Genomic DNA, 13,604 nt, shown 5'->3' with positions numbered 1-13,604 from the left:
CCCTGTCCTATCCCCCAGTCATGTCTGTCCCGTTTGTAGCAACTGAAAATAAAATAAATTCATAATTATAATAAAGGTCAATCAAATGGACCAATATGGCAAGGCCATGATGATCCACTTGGTAAAATAAATCCGCTTGGCATCTTTCTTGGCCTTAAGACAACAATTCTGATGGCTAAAGATCCAAACGGGACACAAAAAAAACAAAAAACAACCATCTCCTCTTCCTCCTCCACCAGCTCTACCTCCGTCGCTGCTGCTTCAACATTTAAATCGTCCTCCATTTGTTCACCCGTGTCTCGTCTTGTTACAGGTAGTAGAGTCATGTGACTCCACCCCGTTAAGTCTGTAATGTAGCACAGCGTCTTAAAGGGACATGAACATCGCCAACCTGCACATGCCTTTTCTTTTTTTTTTAAATACCGAAATTACCGACATGGGCAAAATGACGTCGATGAGAGTCATAAATTTCGGTAACGATAAATTTTTGATATATCGCCCAGCCCTAGCTCTAAAAGAACGTACGTACCTGGGCCCGCCTACTATCCTGTTATCCTACGGAAACGTAAAATGATTGGCTAGAATCTAAAGTGTATCACAGCGCTGCTTTTTGGTCTGGTTACTACCGTTTATGTCAGAACCGATACCGGTACCCATCCCTATTCTTGATACACATTTCACAGCTCGTTTTATCCTTCAGTAGTCAGTGTCGCTGTTATGCAGATGACACAGTTTTATCCGCCCGCGATCCTTCATAGGGAAATATCCAACACTTATCATTTCAAATTGGTTCACTCGATTTTAGTCAAAGCTGAGGTGCCTCTTGTTTCTCCACTGTGCTGTGTTGTTTCTATTTTTACACTTTATGTTCTTAGGTTGAAGCTTTATGCTTTGAGGTTGACGGCTCACACCCTGTAGTAGTCCACTACGACTGTTTGTAATAGCACAACAGGCCTAAAGTGTTCTGCAGTTATTAAACACATTTCCTGTAATCTTATCACCAAACCCACATTATACTCTGCTCTCAAGTCTCTTCTGACTTGCACCCTGCTTTTAATTACTTTGTGTTTATTCTTTGCCTGCGCCTTTGGCAAAACCTTGATTTAGATGGCAAGCTCAAACACACACCCCATTACCAGAGAGAGACTAACTCGAGCCGTTCTCTATGAAGAGAGCCAGCTTAATCACGTTAGATACAGCTTCCTTTGCCTGCAGTGATAAGACACTGCAAACATGCTCGTCGGATTTTTAACACCTCTTAGGTCTGCTGAGAGCATTTCATGTATTTTGGCTGGTAGCAAATTTTGAGACTGCACCACAAATAAGAGCTTTTATCCCTGAAATGATTTTTATGATCACGAGCTGCTTCTTGAGCATCATAAGATGTCTGACACGGCTCGTCTCTTCCCTTCTGGCGTATTTGGCCCTTCAATCCTGGCCATTGCACCGTTAAATGCCACTAAAAGCTGGAACTGATTTGAATTTGTTTGGTCATAGATGGTGAAGTCCACAGAGCAGTGTCGATGCTGACCCAGTCTTGACCGCTAACTCGCCAAATGTAAAAAGTGGGGATAAATGAGCCAGAATACACCAGAGGCTTTAGGAAGAGATCAGAGATGCTCTCGCAGTGACCTGCTGTATTGGGAGCTAGTTTAATTCATCCCGAAGCCTGGTTGGCTCTTTGAATTTCAAAATACCCCACGTCTGCCTGCAGTATTGCTGACACGTCTGCCCCGTCTCAAGGATGAATGAATAATACCTTGTTTTAAATTACGGTCTTCTCATCATTCACGCTCAGACTTAAGCCGCCGCACGCTTCACCTCCCTCTGCTCATTGGTAGCGAGCGCCCTCGATCACATTTGTGTTTGACTTCATTGTTATTGGCCTCATAAGTAATAAGGTTTGCAGCTAGTGGAAAGAGGCTCTGTTACAAAGCTTCACTTCAGCATCTGTGAATTACTTTTACATGGATCTCCTGATAAAGGAGGGACGTCATCAAAGAAAGAAAAGCTCAACAGGGTTCATCATCACACCGAGACACAGAGAAACTGTTCGGAGGCATGGGAAGGTGTGCAGACGGCTAATTGGGAAGAAACAGAACTGACCAAAGGTGTGAGCCACAGGTGCTGCCTGTGTTTAAATGTCGTCTGAAGTGACGGTTTCTACATGTGGCATCTGCGTGCAAAGACCCAGGGCAGTGTTATGTAACAAACACACAGGTTCATCCAAACCCTTGACAGTTTGTGTCATGATCAAGTGTGCTCTGGAGTCGTTTCACTGGGGCTGATGTAAAACCGCCATCTTCTCTAGTCTTTGTCTCCTCTGTGTCGAGGCTGCTGATGGCTCGTTCGCAGATCTACAGTGACGTGGACGTGAGGAGAAAGAGATGAGTCGATGACAGAGCTGCAGGGGACTCTAACAAAGGAGTGCACACAAATAGAGCCGTCACTGTAGAGCTGTTTCACTGAAGCTCACAGGAGAAAAGAGAAATAACAGACAGTGACAAACAAACTTGGCGTGGAGCCGTTACACTGGCCTGGATTGACCCTGTCCCCTTAGATACACGGTGCAGGCCGGACCACGTGCCTAAGAATGACTTTAGCACTAGTCTTTGCCTGGTCTTTCCCGGTGGTCTCGTTGTTCTCCGGTCAGGAGTCCTCGGTGAAGCAGCAGCAGTCTCCTTCCTAGTTGTCATATCTCACACAGGCAGAGGTCACATCTCTGCAGAATCGAGTCTTCATGGTCTTTCTTAGTTTACCTCGGAGACACAGTACATAGTCTAGAAGACTAAGAGTCTTAGACCCACACAAGTATGCTCTCCACGGGTCTGTGTAGGTGGTCTCTGTTCCTCCCAGATTAGCTAAGATATCATAGGTGTGACTGTGAAAGGCTGCATGCACGTCAACCTCTCATTCTGGCAAACAGTTTGGATTGTTCTAGACCGAGCTTTGACGAAAGAATCCACTCTGAAAAGTTGTTAAAGAACATGGAACATGGAGTTCAGTCCCCTGAACAGAGAACACAGCAGTTGTATTACACACACACATACAGGGAGTGCAGAATTATTAGGCAAGTTGTATTTTTGAGGAATAATTTTATTATTGAACAACCATGTTCTCAATGAACCCAAAAAACTCATTAATATCAAAGCTGAATGTTTTTGGAAGTAGTTTTTAGTTTTTTTTTTTAGTTTTAGCTATTTTAGGGGGATATCTGTGTGTGCAGGTGACTATTACTGTGCAGAATTATTAGGCAACTTCCTTTCCTTTGGCAAAAAGGAAAGGAAGTTGCCTAATGCACACCTGATGCACACCTGATATAGGGTGTTGATGTCATTAGACCACCCCCCTTCTCATTACAGAGATGCACATCACCTAATATGCTTAATTGGTAGTAGGCTTTCGAGCCTATACAGCTTGGAGTAAGACAACATGCATGAAGAGGATGATGTGGGCAAAATACTCATTTGCCTAAGAATTCTGCACTCCCTGTATGAAGCCTGAGTAAAAGCAGATTGGTGTGGCAAACAAAAATAAGCAGATGTTCCAGGAAAGGAGCTGGATGTTAGGTTTGAAATGCACTCGACAAACTTTGTCATTTTGTCAGTCCTGAACTGACGCTTTGCTGCTTTGGATGAAGGTGGAAAGTGTAATTACTAAATTATTATGTGTGAGGCTGTTTTTAAAGGAGTTCCATTTTGAAAAATATCCACTCGGTTTTAACTGTCTGACATGACAGTTTGACTTGATGTGCAGAAGGTGAACTTCACAAAGTCCAGAGTAGCTGCACTGAAGAGTCTTTTTATAACTGACTGAAGTACAGAGACTGTGTGAAAATAAATCATCAAAGCTTCATAAAAGCAAAAATGTCAAACTTGGATATTACATACACAAAAAATCTTAACCGTTACTATTATCATTATTTAGCTTGATGAAGTCAAACCAGGATCACCACAGCGTGCTTGAATGTTCCAGAACTGCTTTTTGGTTAAATGGAAACAAAGCGCTGGTCCTGCCTCGGTGTGCGCGGTGACCACAACAATGGCAGCGGCCATCATACCAGCAGCTGTTTCATAATAAAATCAAGTGTTAGGCTGTAGTTAGACCAAATATTTAACACCAGCTGATACTGATCCTTTAGAAACTGATCACAGACTCTGTTCTGCACTGGATTGTTGTTTTTAACTCGTTTGCTATAAAATTCATAGCAAACAGATGCAAATGTTTTTAAAAAGAGCTTTGTGTTTTAATACTGCTGAGACAAGCCTGTTTTTGCTATTTGAACGGGTTATATCATTGTTTTATTTGCATCTTTGTATTTCTTAGTTCTGTGCTGCACCTGGTTTTAGTTTTAAATTTTGGCTTTCAGTTAAAGGTGTGTGTGTGTGTGTGTGTTTTGTACCGGAGTTGTTTTCCAGCAGACCTTGTGCAGATTCCTCTTGCGTGTACACAATGGCGATGGCGATTAGATTCTCTTTATACCTCAGCAGGCAGCACCAAGCCCAGTTTGGCTGACATTGAATCCTCATTTAACTTTGAGTGTGAGGGTGTAAGTGGGCACACACTGTGTACGTGTGCATGCTTGTGTGTTGTGTTACATCACTTTCCAGTCTGCCTTATTATCTCGCTTCAAGCTCTTGGACCCGGCCTATCTCTCTGAGGGATCTCCCACTAGACACTGATGTAAGGCTAAGCTTCGGCTGCCCCGTCGGCCGAGTGTTCGAACGGCTTTGTTCAGCAGAAAAGCTGCTTTGAGTGTAGCGTGCACTGAATGTTGATGGGCTGCTTAAGGTGTGCATGCTGTCGATTTGCAGTAATAGTGGCGATTAAGGCCGGGCGGTGAGTAGATTGGCATCTGTGTGAAAACATGAAGAAGGATAAAACTTTATTTTATGGCACTTTTCAAAACTGTCACAGTAGCTGACAGTACTTTACAGAGCACAGGAAATCACATCAGGAAACCTGAGCAAGAAAATAATTAAAGAAAAAAACTGTAACACTTGGAGTATTTCTTAGTGCCTGATGTTCCAGGTTCAGGGGTCAGAATAGATTTTGCCGGGGGTGTCGACTGCTGAGCTAGGTGCTGTGCCAGGTAGAGCAGAGCGATATGGCCAAAAATATTTATCACGATACATTTTTGAAAATTTGCGATAACAATATAATTGACACAAGACAAAATACTTTACTCCACAACTTTATTAGTGCAATAAACCTCTTTCAATATATTTTCACTTCAACAAGCAGCTGTATTATGTGCATTAAAGTAATATACAAATGTAACAGTGCAAATGCAAATTCCTTGCTGACAGTTTAACCAAAAGACATTTCCAGTGGAAACTGGCCGACATATCCTCAGCATAACAATGTATAATATCCACAACACTTAAAAAGAGCTTATACACACACATAGGGCTGCCACGATTTGTCGACTAGTCACGATTACGTCGACTATCAAAATCGTCGACGACTGATTTAATAGTCGACGTGTCGTTTGAAGCTTTGTAAGATCGCAAAAGACGCAGGAATAATAGCAGGATTTAAGAGTGTAATAACGGACTGAAACAGAAGATGGCAGCACAGCATGTACAAGGTTGCCAGCTGCCGTTAAACCCCGAAGAAGAAGAAGCAGCTGTGTCCCAGAATTCATAGCGCGGCCCAGCTTAGTTTCCAACAATGGCGGTAGCTAGTTAGTTTTAATATTACTCTTATTATTCTTTCTGGGTCACAAAATAAACGTTTCACATATTTTCAGGCGAGAATGTAGCTGTGTAAACCTCAAATATCTGCTCAGTTTATCAGGACACCACATATTTTCAAAAGCGCTCCGACGTTTTCGGAGACGTCTGTTACCCACTAGCTCGATAGCTAGCCGGGGGCTAGGTCACTAGCGCCGTGAGAACACCGGACTCCCGGCAAATTGTTTTCAAACCCACCGCCGTCTTTCGCTACTCAGGTTAAACATATATAAGTCACTTAGATAAATTAAAAATGTTATTGTTTGGCTTTTTTTTTAGTATTTTATTTGTTCCTGAGTAAATCGGTTTGGCTGAGATTAAAGTTATAGTTTTTACACAGCTGAATAAACGTCAAGCAGACAGCTGATTATCAGAAGTGTGAGATGCTGGAGAATATACTCCGGTGTCCTGTTATATTTTAGATAGCAAGGAGTTTATTAAACTTTACCGAAACAATCTGCAAATTTCATTAAAATTTAATAAACTATCATCTTGTCTTTATTTTTAGTTAGCACCTTAAAAGCTTAAAGCTGTAAGCTAATGATAGTTATATAAGAGCAGATGCTGCTGGTGCAATAAGCTGTAGTTTTACGTCCAGTGGATGATGCTCTGATTAGTCGACTAATCGCATAAATAATCGGTGACTAGTCGACTATCAAAATAATCGTTTGTGGCAGCCCTACACACACAATACGGTAATATTACGGTATGTTGAAGCACAGCACGTATCGCTCCGCCTACGATAGCCGTAATGCTCCGACAATCCATCAAGCGGTGCGGCTTCGTAGCTTAGCAAAGTCGGACTAAAACATTTTGACAGATTTTCGAGCGCCGTGTACATAAAACCATTTCGAAGTCGGTAAACACAACCAGAATTCATACATAAGGCACACGGGATTATAAGGGGCACTGTCGACTTTACAGAAAATCAAAGGATTGATTTTTAAGTGTGCCGTATTTTCTGAAAAGCACGGTAATAACGACGGCCCGCTAGCATGCTCTACCAAAAATAGTGCTTTGTTGTGTATCTGACGGACGAAAGCTAAACCAGTTCCACACCACTGAAGCTGCAGCATTTTTAAAAACCAGTTCTGGTTCATCAGTTTCATTCAACGATCCGGTTTCGCCCTTGTCATTCTCCGTCGCCGCCATGCTTTTCCGCCATGTGTGTATGAAAACAAAGGCACTGCACATACGCGTTTTACCCATATTCTATCGTAGTGATGGGATTTCTGGCTCTTTTTAGAGAACCGGCTCTTTCGGCTCCGAACCGGCTCTTCAGGTTGTTTTGTTGCTCTAATTAATTTATTATTAACAATAATATACAATTATGCACAAAAGGAATTACTAATGTTAAAAAAAGTGGTTTTATTTATATATGTTTATATAAAAATATATGTGGTGCCCCCTAGAGACAAAGCACGTACAAACTCCAAAACACATTTCTAGTGTTAACTGAACTTCAAAACAGAGCTACCTACATCACTTAAATTACACAGTTGAAAGCATGTGTGTATTGTTTGTGTATTTATACACAAGCACTCATATATATTCAAATAATTTTTAAAAAAAAAAAGTTCATTTACCGGTTACTACCACACACCAAATCCGGTCGTTGGTACTTGCTGGCTTGTGTAGCCACTAGGTAACAAAAGCTCAACACTGCGCCCAGCATCCTGGAGCACTTCTGTTGTGTTTTTATGTGTTTTGGAGTTTTTGCGTGTTTTGGAGTTTTTGCGTGCTGCTTTGTCTGTAGGGGCCACTGTAAATATACTTTTATTTATGCACTCCACATAAAATGAAATAAATAAATCGTATAATACAAAAACCAACTAGTCACAGTTCAACTTTTAACTATTTAAATTTTCAGCTTTTTCCTTTTAAAACAAATTAAAAATGAAATAACACAAAACGCTGCAAACCACAACACAATTAAATATAAATTATAATATGAAAACAAAAAGAACATGCATATTCTCTGTCATATGGACCTGCATGAATAAACTTTCTGAATCCTTTATCATCTGCAACTGAAAATAGTTGTGGATGATTACTATACCTTTCTAATGTGACGATGTTGTCTCTGGCTCTCTTTCTTTCTCCCTCCCTCCCGCTCTGTTCCTGTGCTACTGCGAGTGTAACTACCGCCCCTCCCCCCTCTGTTCAGCCCAAAGCACAAGGCTCGCGTGCGGAGTGAAGCGGGAAAAAAGTGCGAGAGAGAGAGAGAGAACCCCACGGCATGCGATAAGGAGCCGGCTCTAAGAGCCATTTCGTTCGCGACCGACACATCACTATTCTATCGTGATTAGGGATGGTATCGTTTAGGTTTTATCCGATACCGGTGCCAAATCGGTACTTTTGAAACGGTGCCGGTGCTCAAACGGTGCTCAAACCGGTGCTTAAAGAATGGAGAACACAAAATTGGTCCAAAAACCTCTCATATTCAGCTTGTTTTTTGTAAAAAGATAACAATGTTATCCTTTTCTGCAGCTATGGGGCATATATGGTATCACTCTTGGCTGGAAGCAGTGCTTAAACAATGGAAAAAACACAAACTTTGTCCAAAAACCTCTTATGTTTAGCTGTTTCCCTCTTTTTCTTTGGTCATTTTAGCCTTTTTGGCCAGGGTGAAGGGAGTATCTGCCATCAAACAAGAAGACAGCCGCATGTAGCTATGATGATGTTTGCTAGTTCACCTTACATGCATTAATGTAATAACATGGTTAGCCTATTCAACGTAAATTACACACGAACAACATGAAGCTACTCACGCAGAGAAGAACGGCTGCTGCTGCCATCAAATACGGCGCATTTCTCGGCTTTTAAAAAAAAAAAACCGCTATGCGTCGCCAGGTGTTTCATCGGATTCGAGGTGTTACTTCCTTTGACAGTATCACAGTATCAGCTTAAAGCACTTGTTGCAGGATGCTGAGTTTGCATCTTTTGCAGTGAAGTACAGCCAGACTTTTGACCGCTTCGCCTTGGGCATTTTTAATCTGTAGCTCTGCATAAAAGAACGTACGTACCTGGCCCCGCCTACTATCCTCGGAAACGTAAAATGATTGGCTAGAAGTGTATCACAGCTCAGGGAAAAAAAGCACCGAAATGTGCGCTGCTTTTCGGTCTGGTTACTACCATTTATGTCAGAACCGGTGCCATCATGGCACCGGACACCAGTACCCATCCCTAATCGTGATATCTCATTTTCTTATCGTTGCCCAACATTATACCGGTGTTACTGTGAACAGTATGATATGGCCCAGCTCTAGCGGTAGGTGTGTGGTGGCAGCTAACATACTCTCCAACCTGGCTCTATGGTGAAGAGCAGGCGACTGACAATGTGAGCCACGCTAGCGCCCGATGACCAAGGTGTTAGCTTGCTTGAGTGGACCGTCAAGCTAGCTCTCAGGTTAGCAGTCAGGAGAGACGGGGTTTCTAAGAAGGAAGGAGGGTGGCCCCTCTGTGACACAAGCGTCACGACTGCCAGCCGATCCTGGTTGGAGCAATGATGTAGAAACTTCAGAGGATGACGCTGAGAGAGTGCTCCCCGTAGTGAGACACCGAAGTGAATGTTTGAAAGAGAACTCACAATATTCAGATTTAAAAATGTGTGCTTGACTTTCTGATTCTGCCTCTCTGCTGCTAAAAATTACTGTATGACGTGACACGAGTCTGTCAGTATGTGCCTTTCTCTTCTTTCCAGCGTTACAGAGATCAGAGAATGTGCTTGACAAAGATTTTACTCTGATGCTTCAGAAACACCCTCCGCTTATCATCGTTCTTTATTTGGCTTGATAGGAGCTAATTTAAATATAGATTTTACTGTGCAAAGAATACCTAAACGATGCAGCATTAACGCCGTGGAAGGTGAACAGAGCTCTGAGTTGTTCTCACCCTCATTTGTTTGAGTCGGCAGAGAAACGGGACGAGTGTGAGTATGAGACTGGGATGGCGCTCTGTAGGCAGCGACCACAATGAGACAAATTCAATAGAAGAGAACTTTGTGGCTGCATTTCCTCTGCTTGCCTTTAGAAATGTCAAACACCCACATAAGCCTGTCAGCCCGTACCCCTTGCACGCACGCACGCACGCACGCACGCACGCACGCACGCACGCACGCACGCACGCACGCACACCACTCTGTTGGCAATGCTACAGGCTTCTGTGTAAATGATCACAAAATTATCTTCCCACTCACACAATCTCCTGCTCTCAGCATGTGTAAGAGTGCTCAAAGCAAGCAGAGCAATAATGGGATCCAGTCTATACCTTTTCACGACCGCCATCGCGCTCATCTTTACCGTTTAGCCTGTCATCTCCGCTGTCTTCCGCCACCAGAAGCCATTCAGAGCAGCTTGGCAGCGGTTTTCTTTTTTCTTTTCATAATGGAATCTGAGCATTGTTGTATTAATTCCACTTAGTAGTGCCTGACCTGGGTGCAGTTTTACAGTCAGGTTCGTTAGTATTTGAACAGCGACACACGGTGTGTAGTTTTGCCTCTGTTAACCACACAGGATCAAGACGTGATTATAGTGCAGACTTTCAGCTTTGATTCAGCAAGTGTTGCTTTAACTGTTTAGGAATTACAACCATTTCCATCTATAGTTACTCATATTCAGGCACTCAAAAGCAAACTGGATCATTTTAAATGTAAAGACCAGGATTATCAATGGATTTATCAGTTCAGTAGTGGACAGGATCACCTTTCATAACATGCATCATGCACTAGATTTTCTGTCTAATATTGAGTTAAATTTTGGCACTTCAGTAGTAATCCTGTGACAAGTATTCTCCTTGTTTTTAATGTATTTGAATCTGGTGTCACCCTACCAGTGCAGTAGTGATAACACGCCCACAGCAATAACGCCACGTGCACGCTGCAGCGTATGTGGGAGCTTTGACATCAGGTGTCTTTTCTCTTTGATCTTTATGTCTCTCTCCTTTATTTTCCCCAAGATGTGGCTAATGGCGGTACCGGCTACAGGCCCCCTCCCAGGACTAAGGAGGTGGTCATCAACGGCCAGACAGTCAAACTGAAGTATTGCTTCACCTGCAAGATCTTCAGACCACCGCGTGCCTCCCATTGCAGCCTCTGTGACAACTGTGTGGGTGAGTGGCAGTTATGCTGTTTGCAGATTAGGAATTTGGGATTTGGAGTGTCGAGACCAAGCCTGGGGCATCTATTCGCTCTCTATCCACTTCCTGGGTTATATGTATTTTAATTAAAGGTCAGTGAGGTCAGAAACAAGCTTTTATTCATCCAAGAATCAGGAAAGTCTTATGTTAAAGCAGCCAAAACATAGAATCCAGGCATGGTCAATAGACAAATTCAGGATCACAAAATAAGCTCAAATAGAAAAATCAAATCGGGCTTCATTGGGTGAGGGCCTCCAGCTCGCACTGGAACGGTTCGCAGCAGAGTGTGAAGCAGCGGGAATGAGGATCAGCACCTCCAAATCTGAGGCCATGGTTCTCAGCCGGAAAAGGGTGGAGTGCCCACTCCGGGTCGGGGATGAGTTCTTGCCCCAAGTGGAGGAGTTCAAGTATCTCGGGGTCTTGTTCGCGAGTGATGGGAGAAGGGAGCCGGAGATCGACAGACGGATTGGGGCTGCAGCTGCAGTAATGCGGACGCTGCACCGGTCCGTCGTGGTGAAGAGGGAGCGGAGTGTAAAAGCGAAGCTCTCAATTTACCGGTTGATCTACGTCCCTACCCTCACCTATGGCCACGAGCTGTGGGTAGTGACCGAAAGAACGAGATCACGGATACAAGCGGCAGAAATGAGCTTCCTCCGAAGGGTGGCTGGCCTCTCCCTTAGAGATAGGGTGAGAAGTTCGGCCATCCGGGAGGGGCTCAGAGTAGAGCAGCTGCTGCTCCACATTGAAAGGAGCCAGCTGAGGTGGTTTAGGGCATCTGACGAGGATGCCTCCTGGGCGCCTCCTGGGTGAGGTGTTCCAGGCATGTCCCACCGGGAGGAGGCCCCGGGGCAGACCCAGGACACGCTGGAGAGATTATATCTCTCGGCTGGCCTGGGAACGCCTTGGTATTCCCCCGGATAAGCTGGAGGAGGTGGCTGGGGAGAGGGAGGTCTGGGCCTCTTTGCTTAGGCTGCTGCCCGCGCGACCCGGCCTCGGATAAAGCGGATGAAGATGGATGGATGGAGAAAAATCAAATCTAAATACGTTTCAGTGAGAAGCTTAATAAGTAGGATCTATTGAAATAAAAATATTAAAACATAATAGCAGAACAGATCAGCAACATAGGCTGTATAAAAAGATGGAGAGAGCCAATAAGACCGGCATGCCCCCTGGTGGCTATTAGTAGAAATGTAGGTTTAAAGTGAGATGTGGAAGCTAGCTGTCTCTGGGCAGCAATGTGTGAAAAGGTCAAATCATCACTTTGTAAAAAATGTTATTACCCCAACAAAACTAGATCGGGTTTCATTAAAGTGTTTTTGGGAGTTTTACAACCTGCAGAGAAGAAATAATAGTTTACGAAGGTAAAGATGTTTCATTAAAGCCAAAGTGTTTCATCAGAGAGCTGCAAAACAGCTGTTCTGTGCTGTGTGCCTGTGTGGGATTGAAAGCAATAGGTCTTTGGTATATTCTTTTAAATTTAACTCAAGTCACTTCCAACTGCCTTTTGTCTCACGTCATTATAGACGATACTTAGAAGCAGTGGAAGTCCGGCTCTTCCTTTTTTGTTGTTGTTGTTTTAGTGTTTTTGTCCCCAATCCTCATTATTTTTTCTCTCTGTATAGAAAACCAGGCTATTTTAGTTCCTGGTGAACTGAAGAGACAGAAACATGGAAAAGGAGAGGCTTAACACGCGAGGATAAAAGCAAACTGTTCAGCTTCTGCTGTCCTCTGACTCAGACCAAACCTGTTTTTTCCAACAGGAAACTACATCCTGGAAATTGTTTGGTTCAAAATGATTTTACAATCAGTTTAGTTTTGCACCTGTACATATGAACATATATGAACCTGTATATATAAATGTTTAGCTAGTGATGCAGGCCTTCTGGGAATATACAGCAGACACTGTGTGGTTGGAGGTGTTTGGCATCCACAGAGTAGACGGGAATTAGAAACCAACCGTCTGAGATGGTTTTGCTGCTCTATAAAACCACATGCTGCGTCTCCTGAGAGAACCGAGGCACAGCAAGGTAATTATTAAAAGATGGAGACAGAGATGCAGAGACCTTTGTGTCTGTATCTGTCTCATCTGGGTTTTTGTGCGCCTCACTCTTCAGAGACAGCTCAGTCTTTGAATTGTCTGTTTCCTTGTCAGAAGAGGAACTGAAAACCTGGGAGACAAAGATGAGGAAGTAGTAAACACGGGAAAAAGATGTGGCGGTAAGCAGATGTGACAGATGCACGCTGACAGGAAGGAAGATTGGAAGCTGAGCGCAGATATAAAAGGGCAGGTATCCTGGCAAACAGAGGGGCACGTTTTAATGAATGTGTGCACTTTATATGCACGCAATCACATTGTGAAACGTAGCAGAAAAGGCCCAAAAACACACAGCGAAGTAAATGAGCGGAAAATGGAATCAAAAAGCTTTCCCCAAACCAAACATGGTCACAGAGCAGGGCGGCTCATAAAGATCCTTGGTTATGAATTCTAAACACGCCGTTTAGATTCCAGCTGTGAGTCACAGATGGAGGGAAGTGAAACGGGACAAAGAGTTGGGCTCCACGCTGCAGGTGGGTGTGGGTGATAAACTCGACTCTCCAGGCTGCTCTCTAAGCTCTCGGCCTCCACCCGACTAATGATGAAAAATGGTTTGGGAGCTGGATGACTGATAAGACTTTTTCTGGGACCTCTTCTCTCGACTGGCGTTTATTCTTAAACTGTAAATGGGGATTACT

The 13,604-nt window shown here is 43.5% G+C and overlaps 1 protein-coding gene across 6 annotated transcripts in view; it reads left to right on the top strand.

Annotated features, from left to right (window-relative positions):
• Window positions 1–13,604, top strand: part of LOC101481019 (palmitoyltransferase ZDHHC14) — a 59,871-nt gene that overhangs the window by 27,230 nt on the left and 19,037 nt on the right. For all 6 annotated transcript variants that reach the window (XM_004566491.6, XM_004566492.6, XM_012923396.3 and 3 more), the window contains exon 4: window positions 10,692–10,844. In XM_004566491.6, the coding sequence (XP_004566548.3) occupies window positions 10,692–10,844 (153 nt within the window). The remainder of the gene's footprint in view (window positions 1–10,691; window positions 10,845–13,604) is intronic.

Source organism: Maylandia zebra, linkage group LG19, assembly GCF_041146795.1.
Source record: "Maylandia zebra isolate NMK-2024a linkage group LG19, Mzebra_GT3a, whole genome shotgun sequence".
NCBI classification, from domain to species: domain Eukaryota; kingdom Metazoa; phylum Chordata; class Actinopteri; order Cichliformes; family Cichlidae; genus Maylandia; species Maylandia zebra.
The sequence above is the reverse complement of the archived record's forward strand: the minus strand, read 5'-3'. Positions and strand labels throughout refer to the sequence as shown.